The sequence below is a fragment of the Stylophora pistillata genome, chromosome 10, assembly GCF_964205215.1.
Source record: "Stylophora pistillata chromosome 10, jaStyPist1.2, whole genome shotgun sequence".
Lineage (NCBI taxonomy): Eukaryota > Metazoa > Cnidaria > Anthozoa > Scleractinia > Pocilloporidae > Stylophora > Stylophora pistillata.
In genome coordinates this window covers 5,132,048-5,154,547 of record NC_142528.1, presented here as the reverse complement: position 1 = coordinate 5,154,547, position 22,500 = coordinate 5,132,048, and the positions used below count along the sequence as shown (strand labels likewise).

The 22,500-nt window shown below is 38.6% G+C and overlaps 3 protein-coding genes, 1 long non-coding RNA gene and 1 pseudogene across 5 annotated transcripts in view; 3 read left to right on the top strand and 2 right to left on the bottom strand.

Moving 5' to 3' along the window:
- Positions 1-3,742, top strand: part of LOC148721501 (uncharacterized) — a 15,242-nt gene extending 11,500 nt beyond the window's left edge. The window contains exon 3 of the long non-coding RNA XR_015992366.1: positions 841-3,742. This is a non-coding gene — a long non-coding RNA (uncharacterized LOC148721501). The remainder of the gene's footprint in view (positions 1-840) is intronic.
- Positions 1-22,500, bottom strand: part of LOC148721497 (uncharacterized) — an 80,475-nt gene that overhangs the window by 42,435 nt on the left and 15,540 nt on the right. The gene's annotated exons all lie outside the window — the stretch shown is intronic.
- Positions 4,768-11,081, top strand: LOC148721500 (uncharacterized). The gene is made up of 3 exons (XM_088735596.1): positions 4,768-5,077; positions 6,194-6,970; positions 7,731-11,081. Exons 2-3 carry the CDS (start codon positions 6,205-6,207, stop codon positions 10,538-10,540), a joined length of 3,576 nt encoding a protein of 1,191 aa, XP_088591722.1. The 5' UTR covers positions 4,768-5,077; positions 6,194-6,204; the 3' UTR covers positions 10,541-11,081.
- Positions 12,602-15,339, bottom strand: LOC148721499 (uncharacterized; annotated as a pseudogene).
- Positions 19,415-22,500, top strand: part of LOC111343286 (hemagglutinin/amebocyte aggregation factor) — a 10,438-nt gene continuing 7,352 nt past the window's right edge. The window contains exons 1-6 of one of the 2 annotated variants that reach the window (XR_015992360.1): positions 19,415-19,548; positions 19,648-19,806; positions 19,849-19,891; positions 20,235-20,457; positions 20,996-21,148; positions 21,651-21,771. Coding sequence is in view for 1 of the 2 variants with exons in the window: in XM_088735612.1 (XP_088591738.1) it covers positions 19,654-19,806; positions 19,849-19,891; positions 20,235-20,457; positions 20,996-21,148; positions 21,651-21,699 (621 nt within the window). In the remaining variant the exon portion in view is untranslated. Of the gene's footprint in view, positions 19,549-19,647; positions 19,807-19,848; positions 19,892-20,234; positions 20,458-20,995; positions 21,149-21,650; positions 21,960-22,500 lie in introns of those variants that run through there. The other variant, XM_088735612.1, reaches the window with a different exon arrangement.

Sequence of the window (22,500 nt, the reverse complement as noted above, 5' to 3'; positions counted from 1 at the left end):
CGCGTAGAACGTATTTACCGCTGACCATATCAACAAACCGCCTGACTTATCAACTGAAAACGTAGTCTCCCTCGCAGCCGGTTTTAGTCTCGTCACGCAGCGCTCCTCCTCACAAGCGGCTGCTCACATGCGAACAACATTCCTTTCCCTTTGTTGTCTTTGCACCAATGAGATCACTGACATCGTTTCTTATGTGACCAATCAGAGCACAAGAGATTGTAAACAATATCGTTTTGTCGCGTTTTCAAATTCTGCATTTGATCGTAGTTTCTTGATAGAGAAAACGCCGAAGAAGGTTTTGCAAAGTGATCGTTGCGTACAGATGTATAACTGTGGTATTTAAGGAGTTTCTGATGCCTTTGTAATTTCTTTTTTTGTATGGTGAATCGCATCTGAACAGGAGAGCGAGTTTAGCTTATTTTATCTATTTCCATCCTAAGTGACTCTCTGTTTTGTTTTGCTTCTTTTTTTTTTTTCGAAGAGATCTGCAAATGCGTTGCATCGTGTTTTAAGAAACTTTCAAAATCTCCATTTTGAAAGTTTTTTTTTCAGCTGGACTGTTTAAATTTTAGAGGAAAAAGTTCACGCTTGAGGCCGTTGCAAGTCCTAATGAAAAATACCCCCTCATAGTGTTGCCTTAGATCTTCACCCAGGAAAAGAGATGAGTACCAGCAATATCTGGACGAAATTCTAACCAGCAATTGTGATGGCCTAATGTCCCTTATGGGTCTAAATTAGCTTTCTTTCACTATTTGATCGTCTGAATGATCAGTAGACCTCTTTAGACTGTATGTTTTGTTTTTTTCAATGTAACAAATGTTCGGCATTTTCCGCCAACAGATCTCTAAAATGTTGATGAACAGGACGGGAGATCTGAGTCCCTTCCAGATTTATTTTGGTAACTTTACATGATGCTGTTTCTATTGCCGGACGTAGATTGACAACACCGGCATCGGTGATCATCCGATTACAACTCAGATCCAGTTTGGTGATTTTACAAGATGCTGTCTTTAATGCTTGGCATAGACTGAAAACACCGGCATCGGTGATCTGATTGTAGCTCAGTCTCAGTATAGTGACTTTACATGTTGGCGTCTGTAATGCTTGGCATAGAATGAGAACACCGGCATCGGTGACCTGATTGTGACTCAGTAATCCAAATCAAAGAGATGAACTTGAATATAAAAGATTCAGAAATAAATTTAATACGATGAAGCAGGCAGCTAAGAGATATCATTATAACAGAGAGTTTATTGAGCATAAGGGTAACCTTAAATACTCATGGAAACTAATAAAAGAAGTATTGAATAAAAATAATTTTAAAATGGAATTACCAGATAACATGAGAGAAAATGAATCACTTAATACTAATAAATTTCAAATAAGTAATAGATTTAATCAATACTTTGTTAATGTTGGACCGAATTTAGCAAACAAAATTAAGGATAACAATGTAAACTTCAAAACATTCTTAGGAGGGGTCAGCAAATCCTATCTTTTTAGATGCAGTTACTGAAAAAGAAGTAGAACTTGAAATAGTTGCTTTAAATGGTAATTGTGGGCACGATGAAATCTCACCCAAACTAACTAAGGAAATCTTTAAATATATCATTAACCATTAACTTACATTTATAACCAGTCATGTAGCTCCTATTGCGGGCCTATGTTTACGTAAACATCCCGGCAATCGCCCATGTGCTTTGAAAGGGAAAATCGTCGCGTTTATTTCAAAAAATGTGTTGTTGCCGTGTATTGTCGTTGTTTGTAAACCCTAAGCTCGAACAGTCGGTGAATTTTCATTTCAGTTGTTTATGTTGTAATTTAGTTTGTTTTAAGCGTGCTTTCTGTTTGCAGAAAACCTTTCCTTTACTGGTTAGTCGAGTTTTCGACTCAAGCAACTGTTTCTGTGAAATAAACAAGTCACTTCAAACTGGAGCTATCCCAGATGACCTTAAAGTAGCGCTTGTCACTCCAGTGTATGAGGCAAATAATAAAGAAGAAATTTCAAACTATAGACCAATCTCTGTCCTTCCTTGTTTCAGTAAAATTCTAGAGAAATCTATGTATAAAAGATTATTGAAATATTTGGAAAATCACACCACGCTAGTCCAGAACCAATATGGTTTTCGCAAAAAACATTCAAGAAACTTAGCCACTATAGAGCTTACAACCAAGATATTACAAGCGATAGAGAACAATGAATACACAATTGGAGTATTTTTAGATCTTGCAAAGGCATTCGATACCGTAAACCATAAAATATTACTTGAGGAACTAGAGCATTATGGAATAAGAGGAATTACCCTAGAGGGGTTCAAAAATTACCTTCCAAACAGAAAACAGATAGTTAAATTCAAGTCACAGAAATCAGAAAGTTCAACAATTAAGTGTGGTGTGCCTCAGGGATCTGTCTTAGGGCCTCTTTTTTTCCTTATATACATAAATGATATTGTAAGGTGCTCAGAAATACTATCAGTTATTTTATTTGCAGATGATACAAATCTATTTCTCAGTGATAAAAATCTAGTTTATTTACAAGATACCATGAACTGTGAGCTAGAAAAAATTTCAACCTGGCTTTCTGCAAATAAACTCACTTTAAATATCAAGAAAACGCATTTTATTGTTTTTGAATCCAAAGTCAAGAAAAGTAAACTAAGTGTTAAAATTAAATTGAATGATCAAGAAATAAAATACTCAAAATTCTTAGGTCTATACGTCGATGATGAGCTAACATGGAAGCACCACATCAATCATGTTGTAACAAAAATATAAAAAATGACAGGTATAAATATCTAAGGCAAGACATTACTTATGCTTAGAAACACTATAGGCAATCTATTATACCAAGGTGTACCCTTATTTAACATATTGTAATGTCAGTTAGACAGGTACTTATCTAACTAGACTCAAGCCATTACTTATGATACAAAAAAAGATAGTTAGAATTATGTAATTCGCTCACTACAAAGATGAATCCCGGCCACTATTTTTATCATTAAATATTCTAAATATATACGAGTTAAATATCTACTTAATGGCACTTTTTATGTACTCATTCTTTAATGAGAAGCTACCAAGTTACTTTAGAAATTATTTTATATCAAATGAAAAATTTTATAGTCACAATACTCGATCAGCATCAAACATATTCATCAATTTAAAAAGAACTAATTCTGGGAAATTTTCTTTGAAGTTTAGGGGAGCAAAACTGTGGAATGAATTACCTAAAGACCCGAAAGTATCAAAATCATATACACAATTTAAGAGATTAATGAAAATCTATCTGCAAAATCATAGTTAAATTCTATGCTAGAGATATCACTTTAAATCGTAATTTTATCAGCAAAGCAGCAAAATATCTTACGTTGATAATTAAACCATCTGCTATAAGTTACAGTTTTAATTAGATGGGGATCTTCTTATAAAAGCTCACCAGAGCTTGCTAAGATCTCCAGCCTTAATATTATAGCGTATTTTAGCAGGCATATAATTAAAGCCATGTAAATAAATGTAATGACAAAGGCAAATAAAATTTAACAATTGGTTCATACGTCAGCGTGTGTTCATCGAGATATGAAGCACTGTGAAGTTTGGAGAGCACGAAAGATGCGTAAGAGTTGCTCGAGGCTACGCCTCAAGCAACTCTAGCTTCTTGAGTGCTCTCCAAACTTCCCAAGTGCTTTATATCTCGATTAACGCACAGTTGACGTATGAACCAATTGTTTTATAGCATTTTCAACGCTGTAGTTTATGTATAAAGGGCTTCAATGCGTTTATTTTGTTTCGGAAAAGTATTTCGCCATGCTTCAATGATCTTGTCTCAGATTGGTCAAAAACTGACAGGTGAATTCATGCGTGGAAATGAAGTTAGAGTTTCGAAACGAGATGAAACCGTTGATTGTTTTGTTTTCCCTTTCTCTGGGTTCTTTCTCGGGAGTTCAAAAATCCATTCCCAAAGAAAAAGTAGGCAGATCTTCATCGGCTTGTTCGCTGGTTGCGATGTCTAGTTTAACTTTTTTGCGGAAGTTTTTCCCTTTTTTAATGAAAAATGTTGAAGTCACTCGCGAGAAAAAAATTTTTCGCGAGGCATTTGTTTGCTGACGTCACCAGCGTGCACAATGTAAAATTTTAACATGGCTCTACAAAAGCGTGCGCTCTGATAGGCTCATACGCTCGATCCATTTGCCCGTGGGTTGCACGCTGACGTCAGTTTGTTTTAGTTTTTTTGTTGCCACTACAAACAACATAATTCGTGTTTTTGTAGGTATTTTGCTCGTGAAATATGGACAAATTTTGCGATTTTTCCGGAGATAAGGAAGATAATTCTTGTGAGCTGCCAAATTTCGAGCTGAAGGTTTTTGTCGGGTCTCCAGCCTAGAGTTCGAGATTTGCGAATCTGAGCGAGCAGGAGCTTAATCAGCTGGTTGAACAATTAAATATTTTTACACGACACGACAGATGTTTGAAAGTCTCAATGTTGTAAAAGAAATGGTTAGGTATCGTGCGACTCTTACGCTTCTTTCGTGCTTAGCAACCTCCCGCGTGCATCCATAACTCGATGGTTGCACGCTGCACGCTAACCATTTCTTCATTGAAGCACGCTCGCGCTATACACTGAACTTGATTGCACGAATTTACAAGCTATGTTATAAATGACTTTGATCTTCAATAATCTGCAAGAATGACAGGATTTGAAAGCGGTGACTGGAAAGGTCAGGATTTTGAAAGCGAAGGTCACTGTTGAACCGCACTTGAAAGAGTTTGTTTGGCATATCGGGTAGCGACGGTTGAACTGCACTTGAAAGATTTTGTTTGGCATATCGGTTACCGACAATTGAACCGCACTTAAAAGATTTTGTTTAGCATATCGGTTAGGAATAATTCTTCTGTTTCTAGCATGAAGGAATTGAAGGCGCCTTAAAATCTAACACGTCACGTATCACAGTCGATGGTGACTGCATTCGCTGCCGTCGACTGAGAGGGAATTACATCTTAGTGCGGAACAAAATTAACTGGAGAAAACAGCCAAACGAACGCCCGATGAGTGAGTGGTCTAGCTGTCAGCCATTTTGAGGTAAATTCAGTATAATTACTGTTTCAGTAACACATATTTTCGGAAGGGAGTTTGATCGGTCTTGAAGGCACTATCTCTTCTTTTAATCGCTTCTCTTCCGCCGGCATAAGCGGAATGAACTCTCAAGACCTTGAACTCAGTTTGTAAAGTAGAAAAAGCCTAGCAATTGTAAGCAACGCAATGACCGTTGCGGCAAATCGAAACCGTATACAACACCTTTATTGAGTAATAAGTAAACGCTTCCTTTCGAGAAACCGATTGAACTACTTTGTCGAAAGTAAATGGAGGTAATCGCTTGATTTCTTCCAGTATAATTAATTTCCTGCGTTTGATTAATTAAGAATGGAGAACTTATAAATGTTCAAGGTTTGAAACGCGTAGTGTAGTCATTGTCGGAATATTAAGCGACTGGCAGTGATTATTTTCAGAACTTTGTTTTGGTTAGATACCAAACACAAAATCTTGACTCAAGAATTACCTTCAACTTTTCAACCAATGTCGTTATTTAACAAAAGTAAACACAGTATGGCATACATGTATATATGTTTTGTCGGTTTTCAGGCGAGTGGAAGCAAGCGCGAGGCGTGCAGAAGGTGAGACGCGCGAGTAGAGATGGGGCTCTTAAAAATAATTGCTTGTGTTTGCTTTATTTTCGCTCCTCCTCTCGTTCGTGTCTCGCTTTTCGCACTACTTTTCAGGCCAAACTCAATCAGTCGGGGAGGTTCAAGATTGACCGCTTAAGAAGTGCACGGACTGCTTAGCATTCTTTTTCGTTTTGTTCCGACCTAAACGAGAGATTAGCGGATAACCCTAAGTGCTGCCTTTAGCTCAGCGCGTGCTTCTTAATTAATTACGAAACGAAAAAAGACTGCTATCTTGAAGTTATTAATTGCTAACAATATGTATTTACATCAGATCGAAAGAAAACTAATCACTCACTGCACAAATTTCGGACAAAATTAAATTACGTACGTGTATCTCGGCTAGGTTAGAGTATTTAGAGTGTGTAGTGACAAGTTCATTTCCCAAACCAGAAAAGAAATGTGCTATCCTGATCCATAGGAACTTATGGAAGTTTTAAGAAGTTTAATGGGTTTTGTTTTTTATTATCGTAAGAACGATTCTTCATGGCTTCTGCAACGGCACCATTATTTCCGTCAACAAAGGAGACAACTAACTACGCCCGGTTATGCAGGCTTCTGGTGGATGTCAGTTCACATGTTTTAAGAGAGACATTTGACAAGAAGCGTCCAACAGGAAACCTGGACACGGTCTTATCGAGTACTCCAGTTCATGCTGCACTACAATTACTCAGAAGAAGAAAAGTACTGAATCCATCACAATGGAGTAAACTGTATCCCACCATAAAATCTTCAGTTTCGTCTCAGCATTTTGATATCACCCTGCTGATAGTTTTGCTGAGGAACATTTGCGGACTTGGTTCTCCGCCTGCCGGCTGGGATACACTTCCTCCTGCAGCAGACACAACCCTCGAGGCTGACATCGTGCGCATCAAGTGTTTCAGAAACACAGTTTATGGTCATGCCAGCGAGGCCTCAGTTGATGACGCAACATTCAATCAGTACTGGAAGGACATCCAAGATGCATTGGTGAGACTGGGAGGAGCAGGTTATCAAGCTACTATTGATGATCTGAAAACGGAATGCATGGACCCTGATTATGAAGAACACTATAAAGAGCTTCTCAAACAGTGGGTGATTGATGAAAAAACCGTCAAGGAAAGATTGGATGAAATTAAAGAAGAGCTGCACGTGTTAAAAGAATCAATCTTCGGCTCCGGCATCAAGGAAAGACTAGACGACATTGTTGGCAAACTGGATGCATGGAAAGACGCCACTGACACTAAACACGAAAAGAAAATGGGAGTTAAAGGTAACTGTTTGTGTTTAGGTCTTGCAGAGACTTCCATCGAGGTGGAACACCTCTTAAAAGAGGTTATGCCTCATTTTGCACGGAAAATACGAAAACAACAACAGCAAAGAATATTCATACAATGAAAAAAAAAAACTTTTTGAAAGCTCGTTAATGGTATGAAGAAATAGTATTTTTTTTCTCGGTTGTGTCTTAAAGTGCAATCCCAGTTGGAATCCGAAGGTTTGAGGTTCGACTCCTCGGGGGGGGGGGGGGGGGAGACTCTTCCTGGGGAATTTTTTTCCTTTGTCTCACCTATAGGACATCTCTCTTCCACAAATATTCACTCCATTAAGAAAATTTACTTTTCCATAAACTTTAATGACTTCATTTTTCCTGTTATGTAGACAGGGCCTGCGCAGCTAGTTGTTGCAGGGTTGATGAAGGAAGGAGAGAGGGAGGACTAAAAGACAAATTCGTCATCATTAATCAAATAGGAAGTCTGCAGGCATGCTTCCCCGCGGAGTTCGATTTAGTTTGCTTAAAATGACGGTAAAGCAATATTAATACAAACAACTTGTAAGCCAATAATCTTAGGGCTGTTTCAACAAAAAAATTCCTTGGTTTTCTTTTTCTTTGAGGTTTGGCCTCACTAACAATATCTGATATTTAATCTGAACCGCACTTTTTAAAGATTTGACATCACAAGACTCCAGAAAGTGACATCCGTTTAATAAGCATCTTTAGAAGTTTAATGTTTTGATGCGGTTTCTTCTTTTAGCCGTGGAGTCATACACAAACTCGCTGAAAGCATCAATTAATAGCCAAACTGAGTACCACCCTTTGACTTCTGCCAACAAGTCTAGAGTGAAAACAGATGACATATTCACAAGTTTTCTCATACAACACGATAGAAAACCAGTTGTAGATCTTGGTATTAAAAGAGAAGAGCACCTTCGCGGATACGGCTCAGTGAGTGGAAAGCCAGTCAAACACCATCAAGAAATTTTCATTTCTAATACCGAGGAAGCGAATCCAAAAACTGTCAAAGTCACTGGGAAGGCAGGGATTGGTAAAACACTGTTTTGCCAAAAGTTGATCCGAGATTGGGCAGAAAACAAGTTATTTCAACTCCAAATCAGTCCTCGCATTCCTATCTTTAAGTTTGCATACTTGCTAACTTTCCGCCAATTGAATTTGCTGGGAAAAGACCACGTTTCGATGCGAGAAATTCTTAACCGATCATCAATGTTAGATGTCCACTCAAGTATCGATGAAACTTTATTTGAGTACATGGTTGATCATCCTGAAGAAGTCTTGATTATCATTGACGGGTATGACGAGTATTCACAACAAGATTTCATCGCTAGTGACTTGGATGACCAGTACCCGAATAACCCTCATAAAGAAATGCCAGTAGCAGCCCTGTGTGCTAAGCTAATCAAAGGAAAGCTCTTGAGAGGCTCAAGTGTTCTGATAACGTCAAGACCCGACGAGTCCGACAAGCTTAAAGGTGGTCAAATCAATTTTGATCGATACGTCGAAATTACAGGGTTTTCCACGCAGCAGGTGAAGGAGTATGTTGGAAAGTATTTTAGAGAAAACGAAGAAATGAAGAATGCTGTGATGGATCACATTACAAAGAATGACAATCTAGTCAGCTTTGCCCACATTCCAGTTCTCTGTTTTCTGATGTGTTCATATTTTGAGTATATTCTGGAGAACTCTACAAACACTGATGCTCTTCCAGTCAACTCAAGTGACATTTATTTTGAAGTGATTAACATGTTTTTAAGACAACATCACAAGAAGGCCTCAACTTCCCCTGAAGATACTCTTGAAAAATTATCAGAGTTGGCGGCTCAACTCCTTCTAGAAAAAAAGTTTCTCTTCACCGTGGAAGAAATGAAAAGGTTTACTTCAGAAGAAATCGAAAGCCTGAAAGCAAGCGGTCTTCTCCATTGCGGTCCTCAGTTTAGGAAATCTTTTTCAGAAACGACAAAACATTTTTGTTTTACCCATCTAACCCTCCAGGAATACTTAGCAGCTTGTTGGTTTGTGAGGCGAAGAGAGATTCCCTCAGGAAGAGAAGATGTCTCAGAGATGGTATTTCAGTTTATGTCCGGCATTTTATCCAAGCAAAAGGACGATGCATTCATGAAAGATTTACTCCATGGACTAAATCAGATGTTTCAACATGAATCCACTGGGAAACTGCTGAGAATGAAATGTCTCACTGAGTATCAAGATTTAGAGTTTGCACAACATTTCGTAAAGAAACATTACAATCAATTCAGTGATGATGAGGACGGATTTTCATTTAAAGCCTTGACTGATGTAGACTGCATTGCTTTGTCTTTTCTGTTAGAAGTTCTGAGTGCAGTTAATGCGGATGAGTCCAGTGGAAAGAATCCTTTCCCTGTGCAGCAGTCACGTATACCGTTGCCGTTGAATCGCTTAAGTATTGACGTACCTCTTTTTACACAAACTGGATTCAGACGAGTCTTAAAAGCGCTAGCGAATAAACCCTGCACCATTGTAAAGCTAGAGATCCAGGGTGGTCATTGGTGGAATAGGGATTGTGGTGATACCATAAGAAAACTACTGCCTCTCACAGAAATAGCCTGCCTGTCTCTGATCTGTCTTCAGATCTCCGATGCCACTGTTGGTAGTCTATGTCAAGCATTACAATCAGAAACATGTAAAGTCACCACACTGGATCTGAGTTTTGATCAGATCACCGATGCCGGTGTCGTCAGTCTATGTCAAGCATTACAGACGCCAACATGTAAAGTCACCACACTGAAGCTGAGTGTTAACCAGATCACCGATGCCGGTGTTATCAGTCTATGTCAAGCATTACAGACGACAACATGTAAGGTCACCACACTGAAGCTGAGTCTTAATCAGATCACCGATGCCGGTGTTGTCAGTCTATGTCAAGCATTACAGGCAGAAACATGTAAAGTCAACTCACTGAATCTGATCGGTAATCAGCTCATCGATGCCGGTGTTGTCAGTCTGTGTCAAGCATTACAGACACCAACATGTAAAGTCACCACACTGGATCTGAGTGTTAATCAAATCAAAGATGCCGGTGTTGTCAGTCTATGCCAAACATTGCAGACAGAAACATGTAAAGTCACCAGACTGGATCTGAGAGACAATCAAATCACCGATGCCGGTGTTGTCAGTCTATGGCAAGCAATACAGACACCAACATGTCAAGTCACCAAACTGGATCTGAGTCGTAATAAAATCACCGATGCCGCTGTGTTCAGTCTATGCCAAGCATTACAGACAGAAACATGTAAAGTCACCACTCTGAGACTGAGTTACAATCAGATCACCGATGCCGGTGTTTTCAGTCTATGCCAAGCATTAAAGACAGCATCATGTAAAATCACCAAACTGGACCTGAGTTGTAATCGGATGATCACCGATGCCATTGTTGTCAATCTACGTCAGGCAATAGAAACGGCATCATGTAAAGTTACCAAAATAAATCTGGAAGGGACTCAGATCTCCCGTCCTGTTCATCAACATTTTAGAGATCTGTTGGCGGAAAATGCCGAACATTTGTTACATTGAAAAAAACAAAACATACAGTCTAAAGAGGTCTACTGATCATTCAGACGATCAAATAGAGAAAGAAAGCTAATTTAGACCCATAAGGGACATTAGGCCATCACAATTGCTGGCTAGAATTTCGTCCAGATATTGCTGGTACTCATCTCTTTTCCTGGGTGAAGATCTAAGGAAACACTATGAGGGGGTGTTTTTCATTAGGACTTGCAACGGTCTCAAGCGTGAATTTTTTCCTCTGAAATTTAAACAGTAGCTGAAATAAAAACTTTCAAAATGGAGATTTATAAAACCATGCAACGCATTTGCAGATCTCTTCGGAAAAAAGAGAAGCAAAACAAAATAGAGAGTCACTCAGGATGGAAATAGATAAAAATAAGCTAAACTCGCTCTCCTGTTCAGATGCGAGTCACCATACAAAAAAAGAAATTACAAAGGCATCAGAAACTCCTTAAATACCACAGTTATACATCTGTACGCGCAAGCTGTTGCTTACCAGAACAAGGCAAATTGAAGTACTAGATCCTAGACGTACATTTGCCCTCCCCCCCAACCTGACAAGTATGACAAGTATCGCCCCTCAAATATCGTAAATCCTCTATTAAGCCCCCCTCTAATAAGCAACCCCCCTCTAATAGAGAGAAAAAAGTAAAATGCGAACAATTTTTGAATAAATACGGTACGTGATATCCTATTGTATCCTGGTAGTGAACATCGCGCTAAATCAATAAGCTTCCCTTGTAATTAGCCACCGCCCCCCCCCCCCCCAAAAGAACCTGAAATAAATAAGTCCTCCTTATTAAAGGATTATTAGAGGATTTACGGTAATAGCCTCCCGCTTTCTGGTGAATTTTCAGTTAATTCTGTTGAGACTTATTAGGTTACTACATCGTATTCGAGAGAAATTACTAAAAATTTGATTCAAGAGAAAAACGGAAATGCACCAGGTCAATTATCCAGATCTATTTGTTGTATTTGTTGGGATGGCATTTTGGTTTTTTACGGTGGCGGTGAAAATTATACACTTGAACATTTAATGGTGTGTAAATGGAAACAAAATTGTAGATAATATCGTCAAAAGATTGAAAAGTAAGGTTTAGTGAGGTTAAAATACTGGAGCAGTCAGGCCCTTAAAATACTTTAGCTAATTTTTTGAGGACGGCAGTAACTTCTAGTTTTGAAGTACACCTCGCGTTTTCGATAAAGACTTTTTTCTGTTTTTTTTTTTACTGTTTGAAAGATTTGGAAAATCTAGCTTATTTTAGAATTTTCTTTGAGTCAAATTGCAATTTTATGTTTCAGTATAATCAAATCTTTGTTAAACGAGAAAACTTTTGTTACACTATAGATAGAACCCACAAATTGGCTGCAACCCTATTTTTTCACACCGCAGAATTGAACTCTTCTACTTCTACTACACAATCTAGCTTACAGGTGAGAATACATACATATGAGAATAAATACATATCCACTGCGCCCAGTTACACTCTTTTGTATTGCTCTGATGATTAGGCATCAAACAAAATCTTTTCCGGTCAACCACTTGAGTAGAATATGTTTCTCTGTACTATCTGAATCTCTCCTGACCTTTCCCTGGGTCATTCTTTTCATATTTCATCGACTTGGTTAGGTTTTGAGAATGATAAGAGCTAAGGATGGTATTCTCTGAAAACAGCCTCTATCCCTGAAAGAAAAATTATGAGACAAAATGCTGACTTTTATTGAGTTTTTGATCTAAAAGGTTCGGAAAAAAGCCATTCCACACCCTTTTTTTTTTGTACCAAATAGAAAAAATATCTAAAAGACCACAACTTTAGATAAAAATTGACAGATATGCTTTAAGCATAAAAGTTATCAGAAATCGTTTGAATCACAACCATTTAAAAGTTTCAATTCTCTTATGCAACACATACAGATTAAGATAATTTATTATGATGCTTTCTTTGGCTTGAAGCAAGACTGTGCTCTAGCAGATCGTGTGTGTTTCCGACAACTCACTTTTTATCCTTGGGCTCCTTGAAAAACTTTACTTTAATAAAGACCCCCAAGAGCTTGGCTTCTCAGATGCAACAGCCTTCAGGTACTTGGTTATTACCCAAAGGGCACAGCTAGGTGGATAACTGACATTGGAACTTCTCCTCCCTTTCAAAGGGAAGGAAGATGAGACAAGATTCTTTCACACCCTTAAGAATTTATCAATTTGTTAATAACCAAAAATAAAATAAAGTTCAAGAAATGCATACTCAGCAAACTTCAAAATGAAGAATTAATTACAATCAAGGTGTGCAGTCTAGTTTTCTAAGGCAAAAGTAACTTCTTCCCCATAAAATACCGCAGCATTCTAAACAAAGTTTCTGGTTTTCATAATTTTCTGAAAGTCGCAGTATGAATGATATGGTGAAATTGACTCATAATTTAGCAATTCCGTAAATACCGTAGAAGACAGCAGCTCTTTATCTGTACTCGTACTATTTCAATGGAGTTGATGCACTTAATTATGTGCTGATGTGTCCTTTGTTTCCGATGGCATCTTTGAATTTTTTCGAACCCTGGTAACTACACTCTATTATCATTGTTGTCAGAGCACAAGGATGCCTGTCGTCAGACTTCCGTGTAGCAACAAGTGCATCTTTGTAGTCTTCTTTACATGAATTTGTCCACACATTGTACATCGGTTTTGGAAAAGGAGTAAACTTTGAAAGCATGTAGCTGCAAAGAATACGACAAAGTCTTCCATTCCTATCTGAGAATGAATGCAGATTTAAACATTCAAAAAGAAACCAGTCACAGGTTTTGAACAAACAGTACGAGTCGTCGGAATCCTCGCGGCCATCTTTGATACAATGATCGAACATAATATTTATTGCATTGGTCTAACAACTTGTACACTTCACTTTCCATGTCCTCTGGTTTTTGATACTCGTATTCTTCTCCTTTGTATTCAGTTTTCCGGCAGCGGTTGCTGAATATTCCTGGTTTTTTGTAGCCTTCTGGAATCTAAATGTCTTTCATAAGCTTTTCATGCCTTTCTCTTAGACTTATCTTTGCAATTTGCTGAGAAAAAGAAGAAATCTACTAAACGAATTGGTGACATAGCCTCTTTGTGTTCGCAAAGTCTATTTCTTTCGCTGATCTGTGAGCCATGCATTTCATAGGAGGATGGTGGTGTTTTAGACACCTGGTCAAGAAATAAAATTCTTGAAATTATTCTGGACGGCTTCCTTCTGCTAACTTCCTTTTATCTTTTAACGCCAAGAGAAATTCCCACGCGATGACCCCATCCAACCTCTCTTCAGCTAGTGTTACTCGAGGTCTAAAATGTATTCGTGGACGAAGTAAAGCTCTTATTAAAGGGCTCGCAACTAGGGCTTGCTCTTACGCGTGTCTAAGTTTGGAGCTGCGGCTGAACGTCGTTATATTTTGAGAAGCGTGGAAAGGTTCCCGTGATTTTCTCAAGCATATGTTTCATTAAAAACATGCAGACGTGATTACGAAACGTATGTTCTAATTGTCTATTGCAATGTCGTAGGTCAAGTTCGTTTTCACATGCTGTGCGACTTCTTATGCCGCAACTAAATCTCACGACAAATTTTAGCACAACAAGAGATAAATAAACAAGTTTATAACGCAGCTACCTTTCATGTATAATGGTTGATAATTATTCCTAACGCTCAGTAAAAGAAATAAAATCAACACTTAGTTTTATAATAATAATTTTAGTGCAGTAAATGGCTTGAACCCGGGGTAACATGTGAAGGTGTAGTCTGATCGTCCGGGTGACTGTAGTCCAGAGGACTGTTGTCGGTGGTAGTGACTGACGTTTCGACAACCTGTGCGGAAGTCATCATCAGAGTCAAATGAATGATTGTTGTCAGTAGAATGTTCTTATTCCAATTCGTTTGAAATGATCGGTTGGTTTTGCCGTGATTTTATTGGCTGTAAGACTCAAGTGACGTAAGTCGGTCGTGATTGGTCTGTTTCGATCTGTCGGTAAAGTTAGGTCGTTCTTTTTCGGTCGTTTGTGATGTTTATGTCGTGAATGAGTCGTTTGTATGGAGCGGGTAGTTGTTGACATCTATTTAGGGGAGTCTGTTCTAAGTTAGTTTAGCCTCTTTGTTCTAAGTTAGTACCACTTAGAACTGACTCCCCTAACCGTCCCGGTTCACATATCTCTTCTCTGATGGTTTGGAACCATTGCGTATGACTGTTGGACGATTAGACTCAAATGTATGGAATTTCTTTGACTCATTGTTGATACACTTCAACACGGAAGTCGAGTCACTCCAGTAGGAAACGCGGTCTATTGTCATGTCTAACTCTTCTTGAATAATCTTAGAGAGCCTTACGGAGATGAAAGCAGCTGTCAGCTCCAATCTTGGAATCGAAATCTCACGTATGGGAGCCAATCTTGCCTTTCCCATTACAAATGCGCAGTGAACTGGGTTGGTCACATCTTTCAAACGGAGGTATGCAACGGCTCCATATCCTTAACGAGAAGCATCCGAGAAGAGGTGCAACTGTACCTCTTTAACTTCACCAAATCCCTGAGGTTTGAAACAGTGGTCTACCTGTATTCGATGCAATTTTGGGAGATCATCCAGCCAGCTCTTCCATTGTTCTTTGTCGGTTTCTTCTAACGTATCATCCCAACCCAGCCTCTTTCTACTGAGCGTTTGCAACAACAACTTGGCTTTCATGGCGTATGGTGCGATGAATCCCAGTGGATCAAAGAGGGAGTAAACAGCTGACACAACTCTTCTGCGTGTCACTGGTTTCTGACTCACTCGCTGCAACATTCTCTCCATTACTTCCCATACAAACTTGTCTTCTTCTATGTTCCATTTTAGTCCGAGAGCGCTCTCTGTCAGGAGTTGCCCGAGTTCTAAATTCGCCACTGATTTTGGCTCTTTCGAACTCTGGTATCGTCGCCATCACTTCTCGGTCGTTACTATACCACTTCGTCAAGCGGAATCCACCTTTCTCTGGCAACGTCCGCAGCTGACTTGCTTAACTGATTGACTTTCCTGTGGTGCTTGGCGACTTCATCATGTCGTCTACATACATGTTGCGGTTCACTGTCTCTATTACTTCCTGGTCAAACTCTTCCTGATACGACTGCGCTATCTTTCTTAGACAGAAATTAGCGACACTTGGCGAAGATGTAGCACCAAACAAATGTTTAACCATTCGATACTCCTTCATTTCCTTTGTCAGGTCCCCATTTGGCCACCACATAAATCTTAAACTGTCACGGTCCTTTGGGTCCTCCAAGACCTGATGAAACATTGCTTCAATATCAGCAACAATTCCAACAGAGTTTTGTCTGAAACGACTTAAGACACCCAGTAATTGATTTGTCTGATCCGGGCCCTGCAGCAACTGCTGATTTAAAGATGTCTATCCAAGCTTTGCTGCACAATCATACACCACTCTGACTTAGTCGGGCTTCAAAGGGTGTGTCACTGGGTGGTCAGAAGGAACCACACTGGTCTGTTCCTTGTATTTAACTCTTCTTCAGGAATCATTTCTGCGTGTCCCTTTTCGATTTAATCATTTATTGTCGTCCGATACTTATCCAACAAATCTTCATCCTTCATAAGACGCCTCTTAAGAAGTAGGGCTCTTCGTTCTGCCATTATCTTGTTGTTGGGCAAATACGGTGGGTCACGACGCCAAGGCAAGGCAACTTGAAAGAGTCCATTGACTTGTTGAAGGGACCCTCCCATGACCTCTAGTGTTTTCAAAGTCTGTTTTCCATAATCTCTCCAAATGCTAGTGCAGCTCTTCATCACGTATTTAACTTTCAACTTTGCTGAACAATGACAAATTGGTACCCTTCTGACCAGCTAACTGCGACTTATTTCCTTTCTTTATCATTAAAAATGTCTTGATTTCCTGTGAACCGACTTAAACTCTAAGAGGAAGTTGTGTTCTACATCACTTTTTTTTTATTTTTTTATTTTTTTTTATCGTTTTAATTTGTTTTCACCATGAACTTGTCTTGAGCGTCTTACAAACGCGTTGACCAGCCGCCTATCTTGGAAGTAACATCACGATCTTACAAAAAGCCATTTAATAGAGGAAGAAAAAAAATATACCGAGCCAAATAGTTTGATTAATCAAACAGCTGTTAGTTGCCAAAACCCGACAGTTCACCAAAGAAAATACTTTTCACGAAACGATCAAGAGATCGTAATCTCATGACCACACTTACTGAAACCATTTCGGAACTTTTCCTCATTTTTGTACATGGATCTGTTAGCACAAATTCAATTGACGCTGAAAAGACCCTAAAAGAGATTCTTTCAATCACAGCCAAGTGAAAAATGTCCAAGTTACTGATGACTTGATCCGAAATGTTCTGACCCTGAATAATGAAGGGCTGTTTACAACAACATTTCCGATGATATCTTCCTCATATTTGTCAAAATATAATTGCTCTGATACCATGGATCTTGTAAAGTTGCTTAACCATTACAACATTACAACATAAAACATAAGGCGATAAACGTAATTTAAAATGTCAATTATCTTTTTGAAAGAAAAGTGTCTGAAACGCGCTGCACTAATAAATTAAAAAGTAAATTAAAAATAATAAATTAAAAAGCGCTGCACTAGTATCGCAGAGGTCAGTGGTTCGAATTCCGTACAGGCCTGATTTTTTTCAGGTCTAATTTCGCTATTGCTTAAATAGCGCTATCTACTGCGAGGATCGTGCACCATATGTATCTAATACCGCAGTTCAAAATATATGAACTTCATATATTTCATTGTATCTGATTTATCACTTTCACGGGTTTATTACGAATCAACTTAACGGCCTGCTCCCAGTTGGCTTGTTAGCTCAATTGGTAGAGCGCTGCACTAGTATCGCAGAGGTCAGTGGGTCGAATCCCATACAGGCCTGTTTTTTTTTTTTTTTTCAGGTCTGATTTTCGCCATTGCTTAAATAGCGCTATCTACTGCGAGGATCGTGCACCATATGTATCTAATACCGCAGTTCAAAATGTATGAACTTCATATATTTCATTGTATCTAAATTAAAAAGTCTTCTCTGTGAGCGGGTCACAGAGTAGGCTTCTTAATTTATTAAGACTGACGATTAATTTATTAAGACTGACGATTAATTTGTTTACCAAAATACTATGAGAAAATATCTTCTTTAGAAAACCATCCAAAGTTATGCGCATTTGAGAACAATCAGGTTTCGACTCCGAATAAAGCTTGTTCACACACGAGGCCGATCGAAATCAGAGTGAAACATGTAGAGTAGAATAGTTTGGGTTGAGATCAAAATTTAGCTAGTTTTCATAAATCAGATACTTTTCATCATGAGATACAATAAATATATTTTGAACTGCGGTATTAGATACGTATGATGCACGATCCTCGCAGTAGATAGCGCTAATTATGCAATAACGAAAATCAGACCTGAAAAAAATCAGGCCTGTACGGGACTCGAACCACTGACCTGTGCGATACTAGTGCAGCGCCCTACCAATTGAGCTAACAAGCCAACTGGGAGAAGGCCGTTAAGTTGATTCGTAATAAACCCGTGAAAGTGATAAATGAGATACATCAACTTAACGGCCTGCTCCCAGTTGGCTTGTTAGCTCAATTGGTAGAGCGCTGCACTAGTATCGCAGAGGTCAGTCGTTCGAGTCCCGTACAGTCCTGATTTTTTCAGTTCTGATTTTCGCTATTACATAAATAGCGCTATTTACTGCGAGGATCGTGCATCATACGTACTTTTGATCGTGAAATTAACAAATGATAAATCCCGAACCGCTACTGCCAAAGGCACCGCTAACCTTCTTAACTCTTTGATACCCTGGTGTGTTCCTCCACGGGCTCGAAGGGCACTGAATATATTTTAACTCTTTCCCGTTCGTCGTTTCGTTTCGTTTGAGCCGCAAACAAAAGATGTATACGCTAATGTCAACTGTCACAAACTCTAAGAGGGTAAGTTTCTGAAGAAACTGCGCGCTGCGTCGGTGGGGAAGTATAACAAGATTATTTAGGGTTTCAGAGTGTGCGACGAGGGGCTAACGCTCGAAAGGTCAGCATGAACATCTTGCGGTGGCCAATTTACACCGTCATAAATTCTGTTCTGTTGTTTCAGTTAATCATTGACTTCCCTAGAGCTTGAATGCACTACGCTCACCTTTTTTTATATTTAATAAAATAACTTAGCTCAAGTGTATATGAACCGCATTTTCTTACGTAGCCTATTGACAAAGATGTTCTGTCAGAATTTATATTATTATTCTAAGCGTTTAGCCCTTTCGAGGCGAAGACCTCCAAAGTAAGACAGCGTAACGTAGATGAAACGTTATATTGGCTAACTGCACGTTCAGAAAGCCCAAAGGGGATTCACAAAGTTCGAATTTGAATTTCTTAAGAGTTGTTTACACATGACGGTCCAGTAAGTTTGTTGAGTAACGCTGCGATTGAATTTATACAGGATAATGTTGAAGTGGGAAACGGTGAGAACAGTGAAAATTTCTCCTTTGTTATGACTAAATGATGCTTTCTTTTTTTTATTATTATTTTCGAAAGAGAGAGCGAAAAGAGCGCAAAAGGAAGTTAACTGAGAACGTTCCAAAATGATGGACGATCCAAATTAAGAAATATCCTAGACGATCGAATTCTTGCTATTCTGGTATTTTGACACACTTTGATTCACTTACCAGTTATTACTTATACGTCCTAAAACACTACATCTAAATTTTTGAATAGTTCTCCCAAGAAATCTGAATTTTTTATTTTATCATTTTTGATTCATATCCTTATACTCAATACCGACGGGGACCGATTTGCGTCAATTTATTTTTTAATTATCTACATTGTCAACGAACGTGTCTTAAACGTGTTTTTGATAATTAGATGTCGACAATGCAAACTATGGGACCGAAGACATAAATTAAGTGGGTTTCCAACAATTTATCAGTCATTTGAAGGATTGATATCACAATCCACACAGGTGTTGCCAAAGTTCATTTTCGGTTTCTCTGGTAAGTTTTCTCTGCCGAAGACTCAATGCGAGAATTTAGCGAGCTTTTGATCTACTTCATCCTTCCTAAGGCACTTGATGAACTTACGCTTTCTTTTAGATTGCTATGGCTAACAAGAGGTTGGTCAAGTTGCTGTTATTGATGATGCTCTTCGAGCTCCTAAGTTTTCCTGCCGATGTGGCATCGTGGAGGCGGAGGCGGAGGCGCCGCCGCCGCCCTGTGTGTAGTTCACATAGACCTACAGGCGTCAGATGGGTTCATCATCATCATCATCATCATCATCATCATCATGTTTATGTTAACAAATGGCAACAAAATTTCAAATTCGAATGTAATCAAAACGGTAGGCAGATTTTATTTCAATTTCAAATGTTTTACGATCCTTTCCCCATGAAAGATCTAGCTAGGCTCCTTCTACTAGTTTTAATTGAAATGCTTTCAAAATTTTGCGGTTTTGTACTTGCAAACATAAAATCATTCATTGTATCTGTATTATCTCTTTCAAGTGCACAAGCAAAGAATTTCTTCAAAAAGCTTCCCTCTCAGGCTCAACACGTACTGAAGGCACCTCTATACTGCATAGCTCTGTGACTTCTATATCTTTTCTGTTTGTTTTTATGATATCAGAACGAAAAATAATTGATCAGTTAGGACAATTAATCAAAGCCATTTCGTTGGTCTTTCAGGAAGATCCGTGAAACTCTGGAAAAGTATACACAGAAATTGCAAAGAAGACCGTATTCACAGTTTTAAATGTAAAGTTGGTCCCGACCCGCGTCACAGAAGCAGTGACTGTGCCTGGGAACATTTCGCTAACAGCTACGACAGACCGGTGGTCTTCAAGTGTCCTCACAATGGCTTTATAACAGGAATCCGCAGCGAATACAGCGCTCATAACAAAGATCGAAGGTGAGTCACTCCATGATTTCGGGCACTAACTGGCTTCTCGACCAAATTTATCAATTAGTAGAAATCACAAGGATTTGTTTTTCAATGGGAAATACGAAATAATAACTATCAAATTGCCTGAAGAACGGGAAAACGTAAGAGACCAGTGTTACCAGTTGTACTCTTAACATATTCAGAGATTGACACAAGTGTTCCATTCAATCACAAGCGAAACAAGCCAAATGGCTGCGATCCAGGATCGACATCCGTTAAACAACAAGTTCGGCGACGAAAGCTGGCGCGCGTGGTAAATACCCAGCCTAAGTTATGCGCGTATATTTGTTTGCGATGTCATTCTCTAACACAAGACTCCACGTTTTACAAACAATCAACAAAAAATGCCGAGCCGCGTATGAAGCGGGGCTAGAAAATGGCCATTTCATCCCAGAATAGAATATTGAGGATATATCGACCCCTGACAGTACAGATAAAGTTAAGCTTTGAAATTTAACCTTCATTCTAACTAAGAATCGTACTAATCTGACCCACGTATCTCTAGGTTCCGCTTCCGCTGTTGTCATACTGATAGATACAGGCCAAACAAATGCAAGATAATTCCACTGCAAAACAACTGGGACCAGAAATTAAAGTACAAAGTTCCGCGCAACTATCACCTGGTGGGAGTCTTCAGTGATCATGATAATCATTATGAGTAAGTATATGTAACATTCTGAAGTTTACACTATGACTAGAAAATAACAAGCTTGCAATGACCACGCTTGCAGCATAAAGCAACAGGTTTTACTTGCGTTTGAATCGTCCGTTGTAGCCACAAATTATTTTTGGTTAATATTTTCAGGTAAGCTTTTGGAAAAAACGTCGAAAGATTCATTTTTGGAAGTCAGTGCAAACTAAGCTAGCTATGGGAAACATTTTTTCGCTGGCCACAACCCTACAGTCTCGGATTTTTAAACTGAGAAAGCGATGGATTACCTCGCCATCACAACCAAAGGAAGAAATATTTGGTGTCTTAAAATTTTCGGAAATTTTTAATTCATGCATCCACTTCATGCTTCATCAGCGTAATTTGTTCATTAACTGAAGAAGCTTAGTATTGCAAATGAAGCATTCTGTATATTTGATGAGGTGTAAAAGCGCATCAAAGCACTTGATATATAGATTAATGACATATCTTACCAATTATATATTTTCAGGGATCGTCGCTGGCAGTTCGAGATTTGTCAATTCAGAAAGTGCCGATAAAGACCGCATGCAACAACTGAGTTATTGACACCGAGTGGAAGCATTTAATAAAGAGCGCTAAAATCAGATTAGCTTTGCAAGTTTTGAGAATAAAAAAATTAAGAGAAGGGATGATTAATACAGTAACTCTTATTTGAGCTTATATATACACGAGCTCAAGACAGTTAATTGTAACAAAGGGAACAGAATAAGGATGTTTTGATATTAATCGTAGTGTATGCTTGGGACAATAACATAATAAAAATGCTTGGTTTAAAAAACGATGGTCTCGTTTCCTTTTCTTTTACTGGCAAATCGAGTAAGAAGATATTGAATTAAAATAATCGAGAAGTGCTGAAGAAGTATCCGGAGAAGAAGTAAAATTTCCTCCTTTCTTTAAAGGGATAGTTAGAAGCAAGCGATTACAGTCTTCAGAAGCAATATCAAATTCCGAGAAATATGAAAACTGTTTGATATTAGATAGATGTCTGCTAGAGAAGCGCTATGAACTAGGATCTCGGTTTCGAGATAGATTCGATTGAAGGCTTTTGACTTCAATTCAGCAATGAAGTGACAAATCTAAGGAATTGAAAAAAAAGCGGTACGAAAAATTTGACCGAAAAAGATTTCGTTTGATCCTTAATTAATCACCAGAGCAGTACAAGAGAGTGTAAATGGGCACAGTGCATAATCTCACCTGTAAGCTGGATTGTGTAGTAGAAGTAGAAGAGTTCACTTCTGCGGTGTTAAAACATAGGGTTGCAGGCAATTTGTGGGTGCTATCTATAGTGTAACAAAAGTTTTCTCGTTTAACAAAGGTTT